This window comes from Microcebus murinus, chromosome 17, assembly GCF_040939455.1.
Source record: "Microcebus murinus isolate Inina chromosome 17, M.murinus_Inina_mat1.0, whole genome shotgun sequence".
Classification (NCBI taxonomy): domain Eukaryota; kingdom Metazoa; phylum Chordata; class Mammalia; order Primates; family Cheirogaleidae; genus Microcebus; species Microcebus murinus.
The window spans coordinates 52,874,054-52,894,932 of NC_134120.1; the positions used below are offsets into that span (position 1 = coordinate 52,874,054).

General features: G+C 41.4%; 1 protein-coding gene across 1 annotated transcript in view; it reads right to left on the reverse strand.

The window, feature by feature from the left end:
* The window catches only part of LAMA1 (laminin subunit alpha 1), a 91,065-nt gene that overhangs the window by 30,564 nt on the left and 39,622 nt on the right, over positions 1-20,879 (reverse strand). Inside the window, exons 26-38 of the mRNA XM_075993670.1 lie at positions 18,485-18,606; positions 15,668-15,754; positions 15,197-15,390; positions 14,041-14,183; positions 11,296-11,385; positions 9,659-9,770; positions 8,575-8,737; positions 5,480-5,690; positions 5,175-5,291; positions 4,873-5,036; positions 2,787-2,913; positions 2,193-2,286; positions 156-272 (exon numbers count right to left, since the gene is read on the reverse strand). Of these exons, the coding sequence (XP_075849785.1) occupies positions 156-272; positions 2,193-2,286; positions 2,787-2,913; positions 4,873-5,036; positions 5,175-5,291; positions 5,480-5,690; positions 8,575-8,737; positions 9,659-9,770; positions 11,296-11,385; positions 14,041-14,183; positions 15,197-15,390; positions 15,668-15,754; positions 18,485-18,606 (1,741 nt within the window). The remainder of the gene's footprint in view (positions 1-155; positions 273-2,192; positions 2,287-2,786; positions 2,914-4,872; positions 5,037-5,174; positions 5,292-5,479; positions 5,691-8,574; positions 8,738-9,658; positions 9,771-11,295; positions 11,386-14,040; positions 14,184-15,196; positions 15,391-15,667; positions 15,755-18,484; positions 18,607-20,879) is intronic.

Below are 20,879 nucleotides of genomic sequence, written 5' to 3' on the forward strand. Positions count from 1 at the left end.
AGGGGAGAAAGTAGAAGAAGGAGTTCAATCTGTAACTGACTGTGAACAATCAAGTGAGAGAACTCACTACCTTTGGGCAGGACTTCCTCATGCTCCTGTATGATGCTCTTACAAGAGAAGACATTAATTAAATCAAGAAACTCCTTTCGACTTACCTTCCGGAATTGCTCTAAGTATCAAGAGTGATTCATTGGTCTGCCTGGTAATTTTATCAGCACTCTCTTGAAATCTGTTTGTCGTATTTCTCAATCTTCTCAGTTCCAATGCAATACCTATTTAAAGAGGAGGCGGGGGGGGGGGGGGGGGATGTTCCCTTTTAGGTTAGCCTACAGGAAGGCTGCCTAGGCAATAGCTTTCCTTGTCACTCCTGAACCATCTACAGAATTGACAGCATCCTACAGAGAATCCCAATATTAAAAGTTTTTCCAGCAAGACTTTGCACCATCCATCGTGGAAATTAAGAGTGTGTTTTTAGCTTGCTTGATCATTTTTACTACTTTGTTTGCTGCTCTTTCTTACTAATATTTCTTCTTAAATTTCATGTCTAATTTTGAGTTCAAAAATGAAGAACTGTGTTTAAGGCACTCAATGTTAATCAGACTCACTGGCTTCCTAGTCACACCTGAATCTTGGCCACCTTTCTCTTCTGGGCTGTGAATTCCCAAAGGTGGGCTCCTACCTGGGAGGCTCCCTCAGTGTCTTCCCCTTCATCCTCGCCAATCCTCTGTCCCTTTCTGTTCCCTTCTGGCTGCCAAATTGGGACTCAAATCAACCTCGTCCTCAAGTTTGATCAAAGCTTTCAGTTTTAAAATTTCTGTTCATAATACACAGTCACATTTGGACTTTGAACACATGGTAAAAATATAAAATTTTAATTGCCAAAAAGTTCATAATTTCATGACTATGAAGTACCTGTAGTTGTGTAAACTGAAACCACAGTTTTTATTTTGAAGGCCCATCAACACTGATGCTAGAGTTTGTGTTCAATGTTTTACAATCAAGCATTATGCATTTTCTATACTGTGCGATGACAAGATACATTAATTGTGTCACTCACAGAGAAACAAACAAAATATGTATGTATATACCTAAGCCCTTGGTTCAGACAGCTGTGGAAGGACCTACTACTAGGCTTGGAAGTGGCCTGAAAAAGGTATGAGCTTTGTGTATGGTCCACTATTCACTCCTATAGATAAATCTTGGATTCTTTGATACATTAGCATATATTAAGGTGAAAAGCAGACTATTTGTTATGAAAAACTGTAGGCCTATGTAGTTTCTCTTACGCAACAGAAGCTGCTGCCATTTTGTGTTATGCTTACTGGATGACAGCTCTTATACACGCAAGTCATTGCTTCTTGAAACTCTTGGGACAAACTGAACTGCATAGGGAGTTTTTGAAAAATTGATAAGTCAATTATTATTTAATTCAATAATTATTAAAAATGAGTTTAACATATTAGTCCTGTGAGAAAGGTAAAAGCAATTGCAAACATGTATCTCTTCCAAAAACTGTGAAAAAATGAGAGACAAATGGGGCGCAATGCAATCAAACAGAATTCAACTAACACTAGGAAGAACAGTGAAAGCTCCAAGCCAAGACCTTGAGTGGAGAATTGGGTCACTAGGAAGGCTTAACCACTTCGGTACGGTGCTCACCGGCCACGAAACCTTGCCCACAGCTGGCACGCACAGTCCGCATGACAGTGTGTGCTGTGCATTGACGATGACTCCGTTTTGCTCTTGTGTGATGAGGAAAGCTTGAAAGCACTGAAAGCTTGTTTTACTTTACAGGCAGCTTTACTTGTCATGTAAATCAGAATAAGTAACATATACATATACGTTTTCATTACGTTATTTTTAAATGTTCACAATTTTGTTCTGATAAATGAAAAATTAGAAAAGTCATATCACAGCTGTCAGCTACAGTCGCTGCCTGCGTTCCTCTGTGGCTGTCGAGTATAGTCGACGCTGGTACCAAAGTGGTTAAAGATAGAGCTGACTGCACAATAAAGTAAGAGGTTTCACCATAATAAAATCTGAAACTGTATGAAGTTTATAAGGTAGGAAATTGATATGTTAATGTGACAAAGAAATGTGACACTTCAGGTCACTCCAGGAAAGGAGGGCATTCTTAGAGGATGCCCCGAGATGTGCTCACATGCACTCTGCTCATCAAGCCACAAACTGACCTTGATGCTTTCTGCTGAGGTTGTTGCCTTCTCTTAGAAATTTGGAACTGCGCTGAAGAGCCACTTTGCCATTGGACGCGAGGGGTTCTGAGAACTGGAAAACAGAACGATTTAAATATGGGGCTGGAGGGCAGAGTGGGGTCCTGCTGGGGATGGAGGGAGTGACTCCATCAGAATAGCCTCTGGCCAAGTTCCCAACAAGAAGTCAGCTAAGAAAAAGTAAGAACAATTTAAAATGGCCCAGGTGAAAGAACACCAAGACTTTTTTAAGCGTATAAAGAAGAAAACCAGCCATTCAATAAAGATTTTCACCAGAGGTAAAGAAAAATAACATCTCAAGTAGATATCAAGTAGCATGATCACCTTTATTGTAAAAATACAACACTAGTTCCTAGTATGTACAGAGAAGTATTTATGACCTTAAGAAATTAAAGCACATACCACACGATGACAGAAGCCATAAACATATGCCATCAGAGAAGAATGTCGATAAGCATAAATCTGAGCTGCTGAGTCTTTGCTGAAATACCTTATGGAACAATCTCCCACGGTGTCCAGAAAAAGAAGTCCACAGGCATTCCTTACCAGGCTTACCTTAGTCACAATCGCGTGAGCATCTTTTGCCAGTTTCTCTGATTCTTCAATCAGGCTCCGGATGTTGGAATAGACATGGGCTGCGCTGGTCGCATTCAGGGACACATGTCTGACATTTTCAAGGCCACTATTGAATCAGCATGTTTAGAAATGTTAGGATAAACTAAATCAAACTTGCAGGTTCACTCATGAAAATTATAAGTGCCTACTATTCTGGAAAGCCTCCTAGTTTCTTCCCTTAGAAAAGTACCATTAGCAAAAAATAGCAACATATGTGTTCCCTTCTAACTTCAAAAAATCTTTGAGAAGCAGTAGCCATATTGTCATGATAAAACTCAGAATTGTTATTTAACCAATACCAAAGCAATTATTGCTGTTTTACCTTAGATAACCGCTGATCACTTTCCACTAGGCGCCCTCAACATTCCCTAACCTTTGTTCAACCCCGCTGCATGTGTCCAGGGCACCAGTGCATGCTTGCATTAGTTATAATCTCCCCTGCAACACACTTGGTAATTCCAAAAACCTTTCCTAAACATACATGAGGATGCTGAATCTTACCCCTCAAACAACATATATCAAGAGATTTTGGAGAAGGAGGATCAGATAATATTTCCATCAGCTGACCTTCATTCTAACAGTGAGTGGTCAAATCACTCAGGAACTTGGCAACTGGTAATGGCACAGTTTCATCCAGCTCTCTCTGTCTTGAAAATGACATCTGGCAATTGACACATCTTTGCTCCTGAATAACTCACTTCATTTTCTTTCCAAGGTTATTGAAGTCAGGCGATTCCCAGACCAGATATTAGCAGTTATTGCTTATTGTTACTTGATTGGCAGAATGTGGTGATTTATAAATCAAGGATAATAATATTATTTGACTTTGTGTATCATGCCAAATTGCTTTTACTATACTTATACTAAGCAATAAAGATTTTGTTCTAGCTAAGTATGGAGTGAGAATATCTCTTTCTCTTTTAAGAAATGATGAAAGATGATGAGAAGAGAGAAGCTGAGTGCCTAATGCCATTTTCTACTATTGATTCCTAGAGTACATGGAGGCAGCCAGACTCAGTTTAGCCCATAATTTACACACTACTCTATCCTATTTCATTTTTAATCGCTTCTGTTGTGTGAGCTAACCTTTTATGCCAGCCTTTCTCAAATGGGGAGATCCTTATCTTTCCCCTTCCACAGAACACACCCATGCACAAAACACACGTTCCCAGCATGTTCAGACTTTTTCTGCTCATAAATTATAGCAAATTCTAAAGAAATATATGTACCAATTAACTCGCAGTTTTGTACAAATCGCTGATAAGATCTAAAACACTGGTTCCCATATTTGCAGCACATTAGAATCACCTGGGGATCTTTAAAAATATTACAAAGCTCAGGCTACATCCCAGACCCATTAGGTGACAATCTTTGTGGGGAGGGGAACAAAAGATAAAGCGGTCAGTATTTTCTGAAGTTCCCCAGGCTATTCCAAAGTGCAGATGAGTTTGGAACCACTGGCCTAAAGTTGTACTTCTTGAGTAAAGGCACTTTTAACAAGTTGAATACATATTTAACAAATATTCAAAAAATGTAAGTTAAAATAATTGTATTACAATGGTAGACCTTCAGGCAGCAGAAAATAATTGGGGGTGATATCTTTCAGGAGTTGGAAAAGAGATTCCCAACATTTCTATAGGTAGAGCGTGGGCATCCTTTGCCCAAATCATACACTCCAAAAAGACAAGATCTGTAAAGAAGTTCATAAACTTGTTCTGTCTCAGATGCAACTTAACAAAGCCCTGAGCACTCAGCAGGTTCTTAACAAAGCCTCAATGGCTTGATATCGCAGCATGCTATTTGTTTTAATTCCTGTCCAGTTTGCATTTTTCCATCGTACACTTATAACAATGGTAAACTATGTTAGCAGACATGAGGAAATCTAACTTGCCATGTAAATGATACAGGAACACTCATTTCTACACAAAGGAAGAAGAGTGACTCATCAGTGTGATCAAATAGCCCTCCTTATTTTCTCTAGTCAATGGATGGCAACCTCTCAAATCCTGCTAGGGTGTGGTCTTACCTGTCCAGAACACCTGCTAGTCTTTGGAGATCAGCCGCATGGTCCTCTGCTCCGTAGACCAGGCCCAGTGCTCTCCTTTCAGACATGTGCATGACCAGGTCATCCACATGACGCCTGATGCTGGCAGTCCACAAAAGTAGCTCATCCTGGTGATGCTCTAACTGCTACATGGAGAAATTAATATTGTAAATATTTGTGTTCTATTTAATAATGGGTATGTGTACATGCAGATGAGATGCGTGAAGATCTCTTTCTTGGATTCTTTGGAAACTGTATCGTGGCTATGCTGAGTTATAACTTACTGCAAGAGCATTTTGTGCAGCATTTACATGTGCAGTGGCAGCATCTATCAATCCTCTTCCTTGGGCGATTAGCTCTGAGGTCGAGTTTTGATCTTCTTGAACACGCAGCTTTTTATCCTGCAGCAGAAATCACCTTTTAAGGATATTTCACAAGAGCAAGTCGACTTCTGAACTTTGGTGTCCAGTGCTACGTGCTAAAGTCAGTGCGCGGGGCTCACTTCCTAAGAAGCTAACAACAATGCTGTTTACCCTGGAGAACTTGGTTCCCAGCTCTGAGTGAGAAGGAGAGAGCAAGTCAGACTCACGTGGAACTCTCTCAGGTTGGCGCTGACCATGAGGAGCAGGCGGTCACTTTCCTGGCTCTTTGCCTCGGCGTCCCACAAGAGTGCTTCTGCCTCCCGCAGGTCACTGTTGTGCTCTGCAAGGAGGCGGCTTGTGACTTCTTTTAACACCTCTAACTCTTCCTGTGGCTTCTGGTAATTCTTCTGAACTTGTGACAATAAATCTTCAGCAGCCCTGATAAACGTGAATGCTTCACTTAGTAAGCAAACGAACAGCAAAACTCATATCTCTGACATGACAGTTGAAGGAATTTTTATATATTCATACCTAGTTTCTTCTTGAAATTGTGATACAACATAACTGTTTAGGAATGAAAACAATTTTTCTAAGATAGCTACAAGTATGGCAGATTTACACTTTTATCCTTAACAAATTATCTTTATTTACAAACTTCCTAACACATTTTAGCAATGGAATTGAAAGAAATCATCTCAGTGAATCCGGATTCAGAAAATTGGGACTACCTTCCGTGTTAATGATGGGAACTACAATTTTTCATTATAATATGACAAGAAATTGAAAGGAGGCTACCCACTGATTTGCTGTGAATTTACCAGTTGATTTATAGGCTATAAATGGTTTTCTACAGTTTCTATAGTTAAGAAATAGATTTTATAAAGACTGTCAAGTTCAAATTGCTAAAAAGATATAATTTGTACCATTGATAAATGCAAGCTTTTGGAAATTGAAAGACTTTTTTTCCTATTTTTTTTATAAATATGCTATCAAATTGCTTATTTAAATCAACTTTGAATTTATAACTGCATAGAATAATAAAATTTCACACTACAAATTCTTGCAGTGGTTGAATATAGACCATTAACTCTCTGCTTCAATTCGTCAGGAGAACTTTGAAAATTCCATGGAAAATGCCTTATAAAACACCCTAACCTTTCACAGATATCAGATCACTGGGTTAAGACACATCTGGAAACATTTTTCAAGGGTATATATTTTAACTCTGACATTATTAGAATAAATTAGGAGTTATTTAAACATACTATAACTTCTAATTATTATAAAGATGTATTATGAAACAGGTAATACGAATTAAAACAGATACATGAAAAACACAAATAAACCTAATATATTTCTAATGTCTCACCATAAATCTATCATTCCTTATCATTAAATAAGACATCTCTCTAAGAAAGTTTAAAATAGAGATCAAATTTTCATCTATGAAGTGACTTTACTGTCTAAACTATAATCAGATGAAATGATAACAGTTCTCAATGGCTTGAACAGGATAAACAAAGAAAACTCTCAGAACTATTTGTTGGATTTTTCCTGCAAAATTTATTCAATTAATAGAGTAAAACAGTATTTCTCACACTGTGTTTCTCCACAACACTGGTGTCCCATGAATTGCTAAGCAGATCCCACAAGCAAAGGCTCATGGTGAAAGAGAAATTCCCATGCACGTCAGTGTCCTAAAAGCTTTGAGGAGACCTGCGTGAGAGAACTTGTCTTTCTTTAGTAGACACCATGTTCTCCAAACTAATCTGGTCATTGAACACATTTCTTTAATGAGATATTTTTAATAGCTCTGGGGACATCAGAGCTGCAAATGATAATGCACAATGTGCACTAAAGAGTTAACGTGGCAGGCCCAGTCGTCTATCCTTGCAGAAAGTCCTGCTGGCCAGGCTGGCAGTGTTCCCACCCATCCTGAACTGATAAGGGTGGCTTACCCTCTGAAGGTTATGTGCAAGCCATGTGGTTTATGCTGAACACCCGCCTTCTTTCTAGGGGTCGGGACTTTGGGCATGTGCTAGGCAGAGGGTGCCTACAAGACCCGCCCCCATAAAACCTCAGAAGCCGAGCCTCTGATAGGCTTCCCCGGGAAGAAGCATCACACACATGTTGCTGCATTTCGTTGCTGGGGAAAGAGTGCGCTCTGGAGCCCCTCACGGGAGAAGCCATCTCGGATTCTTCCAGACTCCTGCTGTGTTCTTTCTCCTGATCTTGAGGTGCATCTTTACTAAACCTTAGCTGTAAGTACAATTACATGCTGAATCCTGGGAGCCCTGGGGAAACTCTGAATGTGGTGTCATCTTGGGGACCCTTGAGACAAGCATGAAAAGCAAGTGGCTTGCATGCTAAATCTTTTCACCTACAGCATTGCCATACTTCAATGTAGACCACCAATGTTTCCAAGAATTATAACAAAAAAGCAGATAATTCCTCAAATAATCCTTGTAATTTGAAACAGTATAAATACAGCAATTATCAAAAAGTGGGAGGCAGAGAACACATTTCAAACTCTTAATTTTTTTGTCTATAATGGGTCTCTTTAGTAACACTTTTAGTTACAAATTAAAGAGAGAGATCAGGAACCTTATTAATAACTTTATTCCAAATAGAACCAGAAGAGCTGCAGTGACAGAGAAAGATCTTGGGGGCCTTAGCTGGTAGCAGAGGGCCAGGGGCATGGCGGGGACGGGTGGGCGAGGGGCGGGCACTGCTTCCTGAATGCACATACAGAAAGTGAACGTTCCCCATCGGACCTGGAGCTCCTAGTGGGCAGAAAGGCTCTATCATGCCCTTTGTATCCCTAGCTCCCAGCACACCGCCTGCCACCCTACCTGGGGCCCAACCCATTTTGTTGAATGAACGATGAACTGACAGAGGAAGGGTGTTATGGTGAGAGAGGACGGTCCTACAAAATGACTCCCCGGGACCGCCAGAGCTAACCTGGGCCTCTCCATCCTTAACAAGCCCCCCTCACGCCCCAGCTCAGGCGGGCGGGAGCTGAGGGAGGCCAAGGAGCAGAGCCCAGTCTGGGGCGCTGCCTCCGGGACGGGCAGGGCCTGGGCAGGTCTGTGTGGGTCGCCTGAAGAAGCCCAGACGCATGGACCAGGCCTCGGCGCGCAGCCCGGGCTGCAGCACTAACTCTAGGACGCATCTCATTTCCCTGCCAAGGGAGCCCCTTCTGCTCTCTCACAGCTCACCCCCGTCAGCACTTTCTTTCCATTACGCCTCCTTCTCCTTTGGAGACGGCATCCCAGTTTCTGTCCCTGCTTGGCTGTGCTGTGAATGGTAGTTAGGAACTTACTTGAGTTCAAGGCTGACATTTTGGTGCAACTGCGTGAAATGCCTTTTCCGTATGGTTTCGAGCAAAGATGTAATGTTCTGTTGCATATTCTGAAGAGTCGAATTGGGTAGCTGGAAATCTTCATCCAAGGTCTGATTTAAAGTTGTTGCCTTTTGAGTAATTTCTATGGAGAAAATCATTGATCATTTAATAAATCTCTCAAAAGTGGACGGTACTGAATGAAAAACTTAGAGCCTTCTTTGGTAAGCACTGTTCTGTTCACCTAAGCTGGGCTGGACCTGAGTGCCAGGCCAGGCCAGGCCCCCTCGTGTGTCCCAGCGCACTCTGGACGTCCCCTAACAAAAACACTCATGAACTTGGGCCTACTGGTTTATTCAGTTTGTCTTGCCAAGTACCCACACGCTCCCTAAGGGCAGGGTCCCCCGTGCTTACCTTAGCATTTCCTCGTACCCGACACAGACATTTACACGTAGAAGTTCTCAACAAATGTTACTGCGTGAAGAAACCACCAATACTCGATGCAACTTTTTATTAAACATGATTTTTTTCTAATAATTTTCTTACCTTTTGTCCTATAAAGTCTAATTTGCATAGGATTCTATACTTTTTAAGCCCTTACACTAGAATCTAAGAAGAAAAGCAAGAATATGTTTCTAGTAGCCTGAAAACTGAAAATAGCACGATAAAAGCCAGATTAGACCCAACTGGGAAAAGTGGGAAGTGACTAAATTACTCTAATATGGTGGGTAAATTTTGGTACCAAATGGAATCCCCAAATCCTGTCAGCCCCTATTCTGGGCAAATGGGTGGGCAGGGACCATATCAGTTTTACCATAATGTGGCTTGAGAATTAGGCATACTAGAGAAAATTTAAAAAGAAACATGCATTTTTTAAAAAACTAAAGCTGTCAATGAAAGGCTATGGCCTGGACATTTCAGGATCCCCAAACATGGAATATTCCAGGCCTTTGGTTCTAGGAAGCCCAGTGCAAAGCACACACATCTATTCACAGGTTTAATAAAGCCGGTGTGACTCTCCTTGCTAGATCAGCCCAGAGTCGCAAGCCAGCCACTGCCGCATTACCTCTGATGCTCATCTGCAGCCGCCCGAGGAACGCGGCCAGGTCTTCGCTGTCGCTGAGGATTCTCTCAGTCGCCCTATTCGCCTTCTCGCTACTTGTCAGCACTCCAGTGAGCTGCAGCAAGTAAGGTCTCAGGTTAGTTTGACTTTAAATAATATGCAAGCTTTGCGATTCCGGTGGTTGCCTCTGCCGAGCAACACAATACATCTAGAACGTAGAGTACACTGTCATCTGAAGCAGGTTCGTATTGTGGGACTAGAAGTTACTGACTACGTGGCTAATGAAACAATTTACACCCCACCCAGGATGAGAAAAGAGGGTATATTTTTAAAATCAGCATAATTTTACCAGAGTCTATACTGGGAAGACCCTCTCTTCATTTTAGGACCCAAATATACGGAATGAAGAAAGTAAACGGTACTAATATGCATGGACTAGGAGCCTCTAGTCTCTAGGGATTAAGAACACAGAGTCAGGCAGATGGGACTTTAGGCCCGACTCTGCCAGGCCATGGACCTAGATATCACCAAGTGTCATCTACCCCACTGGGTAATAATGGCACTTGCCCCTGGGGGCCGTAATGAGAACTAAAGGAGATGTCTTCTGCAAAGCCAGCAGCCTGGAAGCTGAGACTTAGCTGCCTTCTGCTGTTATTTTTAATAGGAATTTCATAATTTGTAAAAATAAAGGTTACTTATAACTTCCAAGAATGTAAAGTAACTGAGATCGGGTCTAAAAGTGTTTTCTAGTCAAGACCAAAGAGAATCTTCTTTAACAGAGAGAATTTACCTTAATCAGCTTATCACTTCCTACCAAACGTTTGCCTGATGAGATACTTACAGCCCACACTTAAACCCTTAGACACTTTCCAAAGCACCATTAATTCTAAATTAAGAGGAGCCAAGCTAATACTTTTTAGGGGGCATGACTGTGCAGGTGTGTGTATGTTGAGAGACAGACTAGATACATCTATGTACAGATACACTATTGCATTTTTATAGACATACACATGCATATATATGTGCATACACAATCACAAGTGAAAAAATAGTAAATTTGACAATAAATCTCCCGTATCATCTGCAAACAAGGAGATTCTTTTCTGGGTCACTAAAAGCCGTTCATCTGGCATAGACGAAACAGAATAAATACTTCCCTGATGACATCAAAATGAGCTTACCTGCCACCCAAAGCCCTAAAATCAGAACCAGGCTGAAGCCTCTAGTTGCACACACCCCACAGCACGAATCCGCGCTCTGCTCACCCAGCCCAGGGGACTTCAGATAGCGCCACTGCCGTGCAGTGGGGTGCCTGCGCGCCGCCTCGGGGATAGACTGAATTTGGGAGAAGGGAGAAACTCCAGCAATCCTTTAACCCCGCCCCAGCCCTACCCTTTGGTTCAAAGGAGAAAATGGAAGCCAAAAAGCGGAGTGACTGCCCAACTCTTTCCTCAACAGAGGTGACAACAGAATTTAAGTCAGGAGCCTTCTCCCGTGAAGCCACAGCAGCTGGCAGGGTTAAAACCAATTTGCTGACAGAGCAGGGAGCGCAGTTGCGGGAGGAGGAGGCTGAACCTTCCCCACAGCCCCGAGGCAACTGCTCAGGGCTGGAAAGCCGGTTCTTCAGGGAAAGAATTTACCTTCTTTTGCAGGTTGTCCGTCTGTTCTGCAACGTCTTCAAGTTTCATTCTTGCCAGTTCCTTTTGTATATTTTGTTTTAATAAAGATTCCTGAGAAGAATGAGGGAAATAAATTATAGTGTCTCAAAGTAAAATGTTCTGGTTCTTAACTAGGAAGCACTTGGTATTTCCTTTTTTTGATCACAGAAAGAAATTATTCTTTTTTTGAAACCATCATTAAAAAAACAGACAAGACTTACTTAAGTTTTGATTATAACCACATGAGTCCATACTGCCTTCTTTTGCATTATATTTCCTATATGATATAAATGTAAAATCTGGTCTGGTAAGCCGAAATTGATACTGCTGCTATTCTTGGATAAAAGTCTGGCTTTATTTCAATATCAGAGTCACATGAATTTTAACTAGAATTGCCAACAACTTAAAAATGTTTATTGGGCTAAAGTACAAAAGAATTCAATAAAGAGAAGCCTTTATAATTACTATCAATTAAGTGCTTAATTTATACCAACACTCTTCTAACTTCTTGACATGTATAACTTTATTTAGGCCTTAAAACAACTGGGTGAAGTGATGATATCACTATTTAGGGTTGGGGGTAAGAACTTGCTCAAGGTTGCTGTGCTGGTAACCAACAGAGCAGCTAAGAGCTCACACGCCTCCCCTCTGCTGAACACATAAACATAATAAGGAATTTAAAGAAATAGGCAAGCGGTTTATATTACAGCAAATCATTCAAAATTAGTTAAAATTTATATCAAGTATTTATCTCATTTGATAAATATAAAATAGTTATATTCCTGGGGCACAAACTGGCAGAAAATAGCATTTATTGATTGTGTACATAGCAATTGGAAAAAATATTTAAACATTTCTTTCTTTTTCTCAATGGATGTAAAACCCCTCATATTTCAAAAACATATATATATTTTGGGCCGGGCGTGGTGTCTCAAGCCTATAATCGTAGCACTCTGGGAAGCCGAGGCAGGAGGATTGCTTGAGCTCAGAGACCAGCCTGAGCAAAAGCGAAACCCCGTCTCTACTATAAAATAGCAAGAAATTAGCCAAACAACTAAAAATAGAAAAAATTAGCCTGGTACGGTGGCACTTGCCTATGGTCCCAGCTACAAGGGAGACTGAGGCAGGAAGATCGCTTGAGCCCACGAGTTTGAGGTTGCTGTGGGCTAGGCTGACGCCACAGCACTCCAGCCTGGGTGACAGAGTGAGACTCTGTCTCAAAAAAAAAAACCAAAAACATATTTTGCCACTTGAGGCAAAATAACATAAGAACATTTCATAGAGTTTCCTAACCTTTCTTACTGCCATTATGAAAAAAAGACCACTGCAAACAGGAATGGATCACTGAGCCGGCTGCAACCCAACACACACACACACACACACACACACACACACACACACACACACACACACACACACCACACATTCACTTACATACATACACACACCATGCACACACACATTCATACACCACACACACACCACACAGGCATACACATACACAAACACACACACCATGCACACACACCACACACACACACATATACAACATGTGCACATGCCTAAAGATATATTAAATTTAAGGAAAACTTTTATCTAAAAAAGGCATTTAGGAATGACTATCTGTTTTATTACTGCCTGGCATACCAAGTAGGTTATGTCAAATTCTAATATATAGGTATAAAGCACAATTTAATATGGTAAATGTATACCATGGAGTACTACTCAGCTTTAAGAAACAATGGTGATATAGCACCTCTTGTATATTCCTGGATGCAGCTGGAACCCATTCTACTAAGTGAAGTATCTCAAGAATGGAAAAACCAGCATCACATGTACTCACCAGCAAATTGGTATTAACGGATCAACACCTAACTGGACATACAGGAATAACATTTATCGGGTATCGGGAGGGTGGGAGGAGGGAGGAGGGGATGGGCATGTATAACCACAACGAGTAAGATGTGCAACATTTGGGGGATGGACATGCTTGAAGCTCTTACTCGAGGGGGGAGGGGGGCATGGGCAATATAAGTAACCTTAACACTTGTACCCCCATAATATGCTAAAAAATAATAATAATAAAGCACAATTTAAAAATCCCATGTTTTTCCAATTAGAATTAAAAATGCCAGAGTAGGATGCTATCTACTAAGCCCATTTGTTAACTTCCCACCCTTTTTTGACCCAGACTCTATTGCAGAAAGATAAAACTATGATTTAGTCCCAGAGATTTTAGTATAGTCTTCCAGGGAGAAGAGACTTTTGTGCCTTGCAACTCCAGTTTGAATAATACACTTAATGGAAAATGGTTCATCTTCAGCATAAATCAACTTTAAGGAAGATACTGTCCATTTATTTTCTGTTTTTGTAATAGGAGAGCTGTTTTCAAATACCCAAAGGTCTGTCTTAAAAAGGAGCAAGTGGACTTTGTCTTATTCCAAAAGACAGAACCAGGACCACAGTTAGTAGGCTTTAAAAGGAGGTCTCTAAGGAGTAACTCTTAGACACCAGAGCTGCCCCATAGTGACACAAGCTGGTGTGTGAGACAATGAGGTCCCTGTCACTGGTCACGGTCCGGGGAACCCTGGAGACCTCCCAGTGGGAGACGATGAGTGTGAGGCTCCTACTCTTGGGGGACAGAGAAAATGACCCCTCCCATCCCACTGATTCTCCCTCAAAGATATTAATACATGTTTCTATCTGTCTCTGTATTCCAAGACCTACCCGGAGATATTCAGTTGTATTTTCTAGGTCTGACAAAATTCCATAGGGCAGAGTGACAGTGCTGGTGAGGTTCATAGAAAGGATGGCATCACCAATGGCATCCAAGTCGTTCAGCAGCACACCTACACACTGGTCGTCGCACGCTAAAAGAACAAGGAAAGGAGCGCTATTACAATGTGATCTGCCCATTTTCCCACAGGCTGCATAAGCCATTTTGTGATAATCCCAGGTTCAGGCAGAGCACATTCGAGTTCCCCGCACTCCTCTGAGCTCACTCTCACTCCGACTGCACCGGGGGTGGGACGGCAGGAAGGCCGAGCCCTTGCTCACTACTAATGAGGCTGAGACTCAGATCAGAGGAGTGACTTCCCTGGGTCACACAGAAAGAAACAACTGAGCCCAGGAGTGGTGCCCCAGGCTGGCCCAGGGTTCCTTATACCGCTCCAACCCTTACGGCACCTTGCTCCTCTTCCACTGGGACTCACTACAGTGAATCCCAGTGTTCCCTTGCAAAGCCTGCTCTGTCACATCCTCAGACAGTTTGCAGATGCATCTTCAGCAAGTGCAAATGAAGGACACTGGAGAAAATAATGGGGCGTTTGTGCTTGTAGTAAACACAAAAACAAAAGCAAAATAGCCTTCCAGTGCTATGACCCTAACACTCCTTCCTACCTTCCCCGTGAACCACTGAGAAGACATCCTAAAATGACTACCTTGTGCACTTGCTGGAAAAATAAATCAGAATTGGAAAAAACAAACAAAAATCCATGCTAGCCAAGAGCTGAAGCTATCGTGAAATTGGGGTACCACAAATGAAAATCCCACAAAGGTGCGTTCTCCCTGTGCGGACGCACTCTTGGGAAATACACTGATGCAGTTAAACAAGGAAGTTGACATGACTGCTGCTCTGAGTGCCTGAGAAATAGGTGCCGGCATCTTAGAACCTCCTGCCTCGGCTTGAGAAGGCGCAACTAGAGGCCAGTTTAGCAGAGGCAATAGCAATCTATGCTTAGAAAATGACAAAGTAAAAATAAAATATAAGATAAAATAGGACGTTTTTGTATCCTGCTGACATGACAGGGCGCCGCTTCCACTCCTGCCCTCGTGCACTGGAAAGGAAAAGCCGCCTTCACACGCGTGGAGGAGAAATACGCACAGACACAGTTGCTTTCCACCAGCGTGTGCCTCGGCTCACACTCCGCGCACCGCAGCCCCGAGGCCCCGGGCCTGCAGACGCACTGCCCGGACACGCGGTCGCACTCGCCGTGCACAGAGCCGTGCAGGCTGCAGTCACACTTCTGGCAACTGCCACCTGGCATTTGAGGGTTGCCGTGGTAGCCCGAGGAGCACCTACGAGAAAGGAAGGATGCAGGCACAGACAGTCAGCACCAGTAAGTAAGCCGTGACCAGCTGTTGCCCCAGGGCAGTAACCATTTCTACCAAATGAAATGCAAACCCCACAGGTCCATTCGCCCCGGGAGAGCTTATTTTGGAATCGTAATGAGGTCCCATAGGAATCCTGAATATCCGAACTGATACTGACTCCCACATCACTGCAGAAATTTGTCTCATGCTTTACAAAAGCAGATGCACCCAGCAATTTCCATGTGGCAGTTCCGCAGCATACCTTTCGCAATATTGTCCTTCATAGCCCGGAAGACAGGCGTCACAGCGGAAATCACTGTCACCTTCCAAGACACAAGTGGGACTAAAACTGGAAGAAAAGAATTTCTTATTGAATTTTTGGATATACAACTTCAAATCTTTAAGGCGCTTTATTGGTTACTCTTAGGATACACCATACTGTTCTCAAAGTTATGTGATTACACTGGATGATCAGAGAAGCTTTTTAGAGCTTACAATCTATTGGGCAAAAAGAAGGAAAGTAAGGATGTAAGCAGCGTCAGTGTTGGGCATGTCTTGTTTTTTTATTACCTCATATTATGGGGGTACAAATATTGTTAGGGTTACATATCTTGCCCCTGCCCCCCTCCCAACCCCGCTACGCCAGAGCTTCAAGCGTGCCCAGCCTCCAAGTGGTGCGCACCGCACCCACCGTGTAAGTGCATACCCTTCCCTCCTCGCCCCTTCCACCTGCCCACCTTCCAATAACAGATTTGTTTTTTAGACATTTTGGTTACAGTGTGTATCTCTGCCTCTCCCTAAAAAGGGACAGAGGTAATCCCTCCCCGCCCCAATGCTCACCACATCCTTAAGATGTGAGTCTCCCCCCCTCCCAAATCCCTGTTGAACACTACCATTTTATGAGCACCATAGTTTTAGTTTGTCAGTACCAATTTGATGGCGAGCAGATGTGTAGCCCATTTTCCAGGTCTTGTGTCGTCTCGCTTTGTATTACGGGCTTAAGCTTAATCCAGGATAGCATAAACGGTGCTAGCTCATTATCGTTTCTTAGGATTGAGTAACATTCCACTGTTGGGCATGTCTTACACCAGAAGACATCATGAAGCCCTGTTCATGCCAACCATGTGGGTGCTAAGTGGAAGAATACCAATCACACTAATTATTCACCCAACAAGAGAGTTCCGAGGTAGGAAGGGGCTTGTCCTGGTTTAGTAGGTGATTAGAGAGTTGAAGCCACTGTGGGTGAGCATGAAAACCAGCAAGGAAAAGAGGCTGAATAAATTCTGATGAAAAGAACTTTTTCAGGATAATAAAAGGCAAGCAGGACCAGCCAGGGGAAACAAAAGCAAGGAATTAGGGTGGAATTTGAAAATAAATGGACCTAAAGGTAGGGAGAAAGTCAGGTGGAGGCTATCAGAAGCTAGATGATAGAGCCAGTCGAAAGGTTAGTAGTCTATTGGGATACTGATCTCCACATTCATGGGTTTCAGCTTTTGGTCTCCTTTCTTTCTCAACAGCCTCCGCCTCTACATTTTACTAAATAAATGGCCAATGCTCCATCTAGAGCCTGGGCTGGGTTCCTGCAAACTATTGGGAAAACAAAACCCGGGCGTGGTTCCTTTCTGGCTAGTTAAGATGAAGTTTCCAGCATGAGTTATCAGCCCCACACCACTTCTGACTTTTTTCTTCCTTAAATATTAATAGTAAAGGGGCAGAATTCAGTGGAAATAAAAAATATGTAGAAATTAAAGCATGTGTTTTTGGGCCTCTCAGATTCAGAACACACATATAATGTGTGTTCCTTACAATCTCTTCTTAGTAACCCAACCTTTAATTTATTAATATGGACCTTGGGGTCAGTTACAACACTTTGTGGTTAAAGAAATAAAATATTCGAAATATTCAAATGTGCAAAGTAGAAGGGTGAAACATCCTTCCAAATATTTCTCTGGGCAGCCCTATGGGTATGGATATACATAGGGATATGAAGTTTTTTTCCAAAATGGCATTGCACTACATGTTTAATACATCCTTCAACTGGCCATTTCTTCAACTCTATGCCTACAGATATAGCTTATTGTTTTCTCAGTTTCTGTATAATATTTCACTCTAGGAATATACCAAAATGTACATAATCAGTCCCTCATAAATAGATATTTCCATTTCCCCCCAATTTCTCATGAGTACAAGCTATGCTTAAATATATCCATCTTTACACACATATACAGGTATTTCTACAGTATCCATAGAAATGGAATTGAGTCAAAATTTTCATGGAGATTTAATACAAAAAATAAGTAATAGTAACAACAAATTTTAGGCTGCCTGATAGTTTACAAGGAAATTGTAGCCAGTGCCTGCCTCTCATTTGGTACTTACCATCAAGCAGCACTAACTTGGAGGCAATAAAAAATAGAAGATTCAAACAAATATTAAAAATAAAACTTCATTTTAGTATACCATAAACTGACATTTGATCTTTACATGTTCAGTGCCTTGCCAAAGATTCTAAGCAATAATAAAATGGTATTTATGAATTACAATTTTCATTTGAACCAAAGAGGACCCTTTGATATTCTAATTCCCTCTTAACATTTCTGGTTACTTTTGCATTTAGATAATTCCATACAAGTGTCATGAGTGCAAGGTAAAAACCTGTCCCAACTGTATCACTATGTAGCATTTCAGCACTTAAATCAGGTCCTCCCATATATAAATACTAACCCCATTCCCTTAAATTAAATAGTTCTTTTGTATCATAGATTTTTTTGTATAATAGATTCTTTTGTATCATTATTCATAAAATTAATAACCATTCATTTCTATGCAGACTGAATACATTTGCTAGGGGCTGAAATTAGTCTTAAAAAAACAAAACCTAAAAGTACTTTCTTTAATTGGTTCCACTCTAACACCCAATACCAACACAGATACTTCACTTTTGAAAAGATTATCTTCCTGTGAAAATGAATTCTTTTTCTTACAATTAGCCCTTCTTAACCCATGGAGAATATTCATGAACATAGACTGAAGCAACCCCAGCAGCCCAGCATGCCAGGCTGCACCTGTGTGGGCTCACCTGGCAGGGTGGTTGCGGGGACAGGTGCACAGAGAACAGTCGCTGGCCAAGCCAGTCACCTTCCCGTAGTAGCCAGGAGCACACACATCACAGTGGTCACCTGCTGTGTTGTTGCTGCAGTTCTGTGACCCCACATTTTAAAAGAAGAGAGAAACAATGGAAAATTGTTATAAATCATCTTTACCTGGTAACACCTGAACACTGCCACCCACATTTCATATCAGATAGCTTTTTTTTTTTTTTTCTTAAGGAAGGGAGAGCATTTTTCTTCATATTTTTTAAATCCTATGAACATTTCTAACTCCATGACTGACCTTCATTCATCATAAGACTGCATTCATCCAATATAGCCTAGAAATTACTAGTTCTTTCTGTCTTTCTTTTCTTTGTGGAGATAGGGTCTTGCTCTGCCACCCAGGCTAGAGGGAAATAAGACACAGAACCCCTAAAAGAAGACAGTTTTCAGAACCTTAAAAAAATAGATCTATTATATTTAAAAAGCTTCTGCACAGCCAAGGAAATAATTAACAAAGCAAATAGACAACATATAGAATGGGAAAAAACGTTTGTAAGCTATACATCCGATAAAAGATTAACAACTAGAATCTACAGAGAACTCAAGCAAATCAGCAAGAAAAAAATCAAACAACCCCATTAAAAAGTGGGCAAAAGACATGAACAGAAACTTCTCAAAAGAAGATAGACAAATGTCCAATAAACATATGAAAAAATGTTCAAAGTCACTAATCATCAGGGAAATGCAAATCAAAACCACAATGCAGTATCAGCTTACTCCAGTCAGAATGGCTTTTATTAAAAAGTCCAAAAACAATAGATGCTGGCATGGATGCAGAGAGAAAGGAATTCTTGTACACTGTTGGAGCTGAAATTAGTACAACCTCTATGGAAAACTGCATGGACATTCCTCAGAGAGCTAGAAGTCGACCTACCATTTGATCCAGCAATCCTGCTACTGGGTATTTACCGAAAGGAAAAGAAGTCATTTCATCAAAAAGACATCTGCACTCGAACGTTTGTTGCAGCACAATTCACAATTGCAAAGATGTAGAATCAACCCAAATGCCCATCAATTCATGAGTAGATTAACAAGATGTGGTACATATATACTATGGAGTACTACTCAGCCACAAAGAGAGATTAGACTTAAGGCCTTTTGAAACAATTTGGATGGAACTGGAGACCATTATCCTAAGTGAAGTATCTAAAGAATGGAAAAACAAACACCACATATACTCACTATTAATTGGAACTATTAATAAATGAGGGGCACACATGCACAGAGGGAAGTAAATCTCAACGGAAATCAAGCAGAAGAGAGGTGGGAGGAGGGGATGGGCAAAAACCTACCCAACAGATACAATGAACACTATCTGGGTGATGGGCCATGTAACCAAAAACATTTGTACCCCCATAATACTTTGAAATAAAAAAAACAGATCTAAAATATACAGTGACCCAAAAAAAGATTTGAAGCACCAATTTTGCACATAGAATTCAATGATCACATGTAGGGAGTTGAATTGAACAGATAGATGATTTAGGAAATAGACAATGAGGGAAGAAAATTCTTGATTTTAGAGCCATTTAGATCATTACAATAGCCAAATACATTTCAGTTAATTTTCTTTTTTTTAAGAGATGGGGCCTCACTATATTGCCCAGGCTTGTCTGGAACTCCTGGACTCAGGTGATTCTCCTGCCTCAGCCTCCTGAGGAGCTGAGATTACAGGCACATGCCACCATGCTCAGAAGTTCCAGTTAAATTTTATGTCATCATTTAGACCTGTGCTCTTCCTGTTAAAAAGAGTACACAGTTTCTAAACTAAAAAAAAACCACAAGAGGTCCTTGCCATCTGAGGCCACTTTAAAAGCTGCATTTGCTCAACTCATCACTGTTGACTCAGCCCCTGCAAACCGGATTCCGTGCCTGACGCAGCTGGGACAGAAAGGCCAGCGACAGTGCTGAGCTTCTGGGCAAACTCTCAAACGGACTCAGAGTTTTATCCTTGGCAGCGAGAGATGATGGAGAAAGACATCATTTTATGTTTTAAAAATGCTATTTTAAAGTCTCTTTTAAATTAAAAAAATTCCACTATTTTTCATTTTTAAATTGTATTCCTGTTTTACCTCATGAAAATAGATTTTATTGGAATCCACTTGACCCCTTAAAGTTGAACTCTCTTTAGAAGTAAATTTTCCACCTCTCTCTCAAAAAGCAAGCATGTGAAATACTTGTTTTAATGACGTGGCCTAAAGCTGACGAGGAACAAGTATCGGACGGTGACAGAGCGCTGATGCAGACTGCCAGGCTTCCCGTTGCTCACACCAGCTCCGGCGTCACAAACTCCCCGACAACGGAGACCGTGGGCCTCCC